This window comes from Pyxicephalus adspersus, chromosome 3 (assembly GCF_032062135.1).
Source record: "Pyxicephalus adspersus chromosome 3, UCB_Pads_2.0, whole genome shotgun sequence".
NCBI lineage: Eukaryota > Metazoa > Chordata > Amphibia > Anura > Pyxicephalidae > Pyxicephalus > Pyxicephalus adspersus.
The window spans coordinates 12,282,706-12,289,324 of record NC_092860.1 but is presented as its reverse complement, the minus strand read 5'-3'; the positions used below and the strand labels follow the sequence as shown (position 1 = coordinate 12,289,324).

The following is a 6,619-nucleotide window of genomic DNA, read 5'->3' as shown; positions in this document are numbered from 1 at the left end:
ATGTGCTGAACATACGCTGTTTATGTCTAAACCAAATATGATGAATTGTTATGGAATTGTTTTGCTTTGATAGGTAATTTTTACAATTTGTAAATCAAAATACAACATTATTTTTGAATATTGTGATTATATTGTAATTTTTTCTGTGTCCCTAAAAATACCTAATTCATCTATGAGAAAGAAAAACTAGCATTTTGATATATATGTTGGGATTGGATAGAGTCTCAAGCACAAATCATTTTATGTTGAGAATCAATATTAAACTAGTTGGTCTGGATTGATTTAAAGTGGGAAAGTTATCATTAAGTCCATTTTACCTGTAAAAAATGTAAATAATAAAATTTAAAGAGGAACTAAACTCAAAAGTTCCCAAAACAACATATATACACTTACCTTCAACCCCACAGGGCAGTCTGATCCATCCGGAGGTCTCTTCTATCAGGTCCCGTGTCGTCCTGGTATCTGTCTTCGCGTCAACAGTCCAGGCACCACCATCTTCTCCTATTTTTCTGGCTTCTTCTTCCTATGTCACCCGACCCAGGTGCAAGATCAAGTGACGTAGGTGGGAAAAAAACTTGGCGCTCTCTCTGTGCCTGTAATGGCAATTTTTTTTCCTTTTGTCAAAAGGGCTCCTTCTGCGCATGCTGGACATGCTCCGGCATGCGCAGAAGGAGCACCCAAGAGCCTTTCAGGATGCATGACGTAGGTATCTCGGGAGGCTCTGTGCTCCCATTCTCGATCGCCTAGACCAGGGGTCGGCTAACTCCTGCCTTTAGGCCAGATACAGCCTAGCCGATGGTTCGTTCTGGTCTAACGCCCCCTGGCCGAATGCTGGCCGGCAACCCGGGGCTCCAGCCAGGGGGCATTAGGAACTACCGGAGCCAAAGCTGCTGGAGCTCCGGTGCCACCTCCTTACAGTTGCTCCCCTATTTACCACGGCCGGCGTTGATACTTCAGCTGCGGTAAATAAGGAAAGCTCCCTGAAGGTAAATCACTCTCCTGTAGAGGGATTTCACTTCAGGGGGCGTTCCCTGGTGGTGGGTGGAGCCATTAGGGCGGGTCTGGCCTAGTGTGCTCCCGCCCACCCCATAAATGGCCTAGTGGCCATAAAACTTTGCGACCCCTGGCCTAAATGATCGAGAATTAGGGAGCAGTTCTGCACCCTTTGTTTTTTGTTGTCCGAGTTTAGGTACGCTATAAGTGAAAACAAATTATCTGTTTTGTTTTATAAAACAGAAATCAACAAACAAACTTTATATTGTGAATATTACTTCTTTATATCTCCAACCATTTTCTGCATTGCAACCTGTAATTCTTTATTCCTCAAACTGTATATAATAGGATTGAAAAATGGTGTGACAACAATATACAGCAAAGACAGGGCTTTGTTGATGCCGGTGAAATGTCCTTTGGTTGGAACCATGTAGACTATAATGAGAGTCCCATAATATGTGCAAACTATGATTAAGTGAGAGCTACACGTAGAGAAGGCTTTCTGTCTTCCCAGCTTAGAGGGAATCTTCAGTATTGTAAGGAAGATATTGATGTAGGTCATCATGATGAATAAAAAGGGAAAGAGAATGATAGGTATGGAAAACACAATTATTTCTGTTTCTACAACATCAACATCAGAACACGAAAGCTTGAGGAACGGAGACAGGTCACAGAAGAAATGGTCAATGAGGTTAGGACCACAGTACTCTAATGTGCTTACCAGAATTCCTGGTATCAAAGCTAAGCAAAAACCTAACAGCCAAGACCAGGCAACTAAATGAAGACGGAGTTGGACATCCATGATCGAGAGGTAATGTAAAGGGTAACATATGGCCAAGTATCGATCATAAGACATCACTGTCAATAGAAAAGATTCTGTGGATGTTGAGCAACCGAAAAGGTAGAACTGGAGAAAACACTCAACCACTGGCATAGAAACCACCTCTAACAGCAAAATATGTAACATGTTTGGTATGATATTGGTAGTGCAAAACACATCACACAGTGATAGGTGGCTCAGGAAGAAATACATAGGTGACTGGAGTTTTTGACTTGATAATACCAGCACCATAATTAGAAAATTCCCAGATAAGATTACAATGTAAATTATGAAAAAGAAGAAGAAAAGCGGAATCTTGAGACTTTGGCCATTTTGAAACCCAAGAAGCTGGAAAATCAATACAGAAGATTGATTTTTCTCCTTCATTGCCTTAAAATATAAAAGAAAAATTAGGCATTATAGAATAAACTCTATGATTTGATATTTCTAATTGTAATCTGGACCATACCGCTTAGAGCAACTGGAGTTGTTGCCATAATCACTGCGCCTTTTACATCATGATTCCACTTTTCATAAAACACTTCTATCCTATGCAGAAAAGTAAAACATATTTAAAGTGTGTTTGGTAATATGTAATCTCAAAAAGTTATCTTCTCTTATTTGCTCATTTTGGTCTGAAAAAAGACTATTGAAAGGATTTTGTTATATCTGTTTAAAGTAGCAAAAATCATCTATTGGTTTTCTGCTGTCCTTGCCACTTGAGTTTGCTCAATTCTTATTTATAGTACAGAATAATTAGGGCCTGGTTTATTAAGGCTCCCAAGCCTGGAGATGAGATGGTAGACTATCAAGGGAGAACCTGGGTGATACAGTAAACCTGTATTAAGTTTCCTAAAAAATCATTTGCTATTATCCGTGAGCCTGGACCAGATCTGTTTGAGGTTTACTTGATCACCCAGGTTCTCCCATCTTCTGCAGTCTTGGAGAGCTTTCAAAACTCACATGAGGACAGGAGACATAACTTTTTTCTGCTGCAGTTATTAACACCTGGGCTTTTTCTTGCAATTTTTATGTTTTATTAATAATAAAACAAAAATAATATTCTAATAAATTCTTATATTCTGAATGACAATCGTCGCCTTTATATTGCACTAAATTCACAAACTGTACTAGAGACGGAAAAAGGGAGGCGAAGTGTGACGTCAGTGTAGTGTTTAGTTGTATGAGGCAACCGTTACCGAGCCGTACACTTCAGTATTGTTTCCACCATTACAACAGTCACCCTGCTCTGGGAATGCTGATTGTCATCTAATTGTTTTATTTTATGTGTTTATTTCTTAGATGCTCTTTTAGGTAAGTATGACCTTACCTGTGTGTTTTCCTTAACTGTTATATTTATTGGCATCAAATAGTTTTACTTTGATAACTATCATTTCTTGTTTGGTCCTAGATTGGAATGAAATAAACCCATAATGAGTGAGAAAAAGCAAACAGATATTTTGCATTTCTTTAGTAATACCAAAGATAATACAACCAATGATAATAGTAACAATAGTAATACTTCACCTAACCGTGAGCTGATCAGTAAATCAGAGCCTCCACAGTCCTCGTCAGCACCATTAGGAAGATCATTATTTTACAAATGTATTTATCTTTAAAAAAAAAATTATTTTAATGGTCCGCAGGATTTAAAATCTTGAATTTAGTGGTCCGTGAGGTCCGAAAGGTTGGCGACCACTGTTCTAAGACAATGATTAAATAATTTCTATAGCAAAACCAGGTAAATTCCCATTTTGTTGGCTCAGTGGCCGCACTGTTGACTATGCAGCGCTAGGTCCCAGATTCAAGTCTGGGCCATGGCACTATCTGCATGGAGTTTGCAGGTTCTCCCCTTGTTTGTGTGGATTTCTTCTGGGCACTTTAATTTTCTCCCACATCCCAAAAACATGCAGTTAGAATAACTGGCTTTCCCTCCATTATTTCACATTGTAGTAATGACATATGACCATGGTAGGGACATCACATTTTAGGCCCCTTTGTGGGACAGCTAGTGATATGACAATGGACTTTGTACAGCACCGTGTAATATGTGGGTGCTATATAAATATAAGTTAATAATGATAATGCTGACCCAGACATCAATAAAATAATTGATAATTGATTAGTTGTAACTTGTTTCACATTACCCATGTTGAAGAAAAGGAAAATTCTGTTTGGAAATCTACTTTATAATGGAGAAACTTCTATTACATTTCAGGAAACACATTTTTAAAATATTTTATTAAAAATTATAAATAATATATTGCGGGCAGATTCATCAGATTTGTCACAGTATTCCTAGGAAGTACCACAGCTTATTATTAGATTATTCTAGGGTGTATTCGCTTTCTCTGACAGCTTTATGGGATGGTTAGAAGAAGGAAAATATGTATCCAAGGCTATAAAATAATCGAGAAATCAGCCGGTATTTTCCTGTAGGCTGCACAAGATGTGTACCAGGATGTAGGTTTGAGCAGCAAACAAAAATCTTGCTAATATATTAAGCTAAGATCATTATAAATGAAAATGCATAAAGCTGCAAGCATTAATTTCTGTTTTTTCACTTACCAAATATTGAATATTGTGACCACAATGTCATGATAATAAAGATTTATATTCTCCTTTATTAAACAGAGGACAGAAATGTGGTCAATAAAATAGGTACACCTACTGCCAGGCTATAGCAATGGTAATAATGGCATTGTCTGAGATATTGTTACTAATAGCTGTTTATATATTAGCATTTTTTCTACATTTATTCAGGTAATTTTAGGAAGATTGTTTAGTCAGTCCACTGAGAAATTAAAATGTTTACTGCAATTATCCCATTACAAGGAATACATCAATTAGGTACAATAACAACTAATTATAATTATTGCACAGGGAATAGAAGGGCTATATGTGTATCAAAAATAAAAATAAGTTAATGATAAATTGTGAAGTGTATGTATAGGCAAAACTTTTTGGATATATTAAGGAATAATTCATTAAAACTCAAAAGGATCTTTTTTGCAATTCTATCATTTTGAATTTCACATCATTTTCCTTTTCAGTGAATGGTCACTAGGGCAAAAGTGAATTCTCTCATTTGGGAAACAATAAAAACTTGACAATCCCCAAAACTAAAAAAGTTTTGATTAAAGATGCACATAAAACTTACATAATAGTGCTCTGATATCAAGATTTGTATTATTCAGAAGAAAGGCTTTAACTAGGCCAGTGGGTGCACTAAATAAATGTAGCCAGCAGGAGAAAAACATATTTATAGCAATGAATTGAGAGTAAGGATTTAGAAACTATTAGAAAGTTTCAAACTCTGATTCTCTTTTTGGAGTAATTGTTGGACATAGTGGCCAACAATAATGCACAAAATAAGAAAAAGTGACCCATCATTAAGAAAAAGTGACCCATCATAACCAGCTCTAAATTATATATTGCATCAACCTGTAAAAAGGTAAAAAAATACCGGTAATACATGTATGTATGTATATATATATATATATATATTGTTAATTATTATATAATTATTTGGGAAACAGCAATAAAAACTGTTTTCAGTGCCTCCACTGCCTAGGTAACCAGAATTTAGTAAGTGCTATATTTGTCAAAAGTGATCCAAAAAATGTAAATATGAACCTTTTGGCACACATGTAGAGATAGCCCCCAGTGCTAAAAGAGATTTGTCCCATTTCCCTGCAAATTGTGACTTCCACAACAGACAGAAGCTACAGTCGCTATCTTGATCCCAACGCATTTCCTGTCTGATGGACTAAATGGATTGTCCAGCCCACTGCTCCATCAATTCCTTCTATTTTGTCCTGGACATATTTTTTTTTGCTTTTATTTTGTCCTGCCTGTCATTCAGTCTCAGCTTCATCTGTTTCCTTTCATAGGGTGATCTGCATGCAAAATGCAGAGTATACAGGAATGGATATGTGCTTATACAGTGGGGCTGATTTAATAACGCTCTCCATGGCTGTCACCCATCGTCACTGATTAAAGAGAATCCCCTGGCCTTCTTAAAGTTTACTATCCTGCTGTCATTGCGTTTATTAGTTTTGCTATGGAGATAGTATTAGGTTTGGCCAAAGTTCAGTGCAAAGCATGAGGTTAATGTTCATACCCTAAATTGCAGTCAATGTGGTTTACCTAATATATCCATCAAACAAAACAAACACAAATATATGTATATTATTACAAACCCCAAACAATGACCAAACAAGAGATGTAATATACTTCAAAGAACCTTTAAAGTATCACTTGCAACATTTACACAACTTTTTTGCTTGTAAATGTAAATGCATTAAAATCATTTTTCAGTTACAAAATCCCCTTAAACATTCAAAAGCCAAAAACAAGTTAGATGGTAATAACAGTGCCAATAATTACGCGTTTTGCTTCTTTTAAACCACAGCTATTTAAAAATATAAAAACATCCGTATAAAAGGTTGCAATTGATACATTTAATGTTCTTTGAAGTTTAAGCGTATGGGTAAATATGTGAATAGATAACACAGCTCAAAAAAAAAACATTTCACTTGCCGAGGATTTTTCAATATTTTTAGTTTATTTCAGGTCTGCTGAATACAGAAATGAGATTAGTTTCATTGAATTAGCTCTAGTTTGTGTGAAATAGCTATCGACATAGACGTTTTTACCAACAACAAATGTTAACACAGCATATTACTTTACTTTAGTTTTATTTACACCAATGTTTTTGCATTTTATTTAATAATTGTAGCATTATTTTCATGAAACTTTAATTTGCCTTTTTTTTTTATTTGTACATTTTCGTTTAAAACTTTG

At 35.9% G+C, this 6,619-nt stretch overlaps 1 protein-coding gene across 1 annotated transcript; it reads right to left on the bottom strand.

Moving 5' to 3' along the window:
- Nucleotides 1–1,267: 1,267 nt before the first annotated feature.
- Nucleotides 1,268–2,200, bottom strand: LOC140325369 (olfactory receptor 11A1-like). The gene has a single exon (XM_072403194.1). It carries the CDS (start codon nucleotides 2,198–2,200, stop codon nucleotides 1,268–1,270), a length of 933 nt encoding a protein of 310 aa, XP_072259295.1.
- Nucleotides 2,201–6,619: the final 4,419 nt, after the last annotated feature.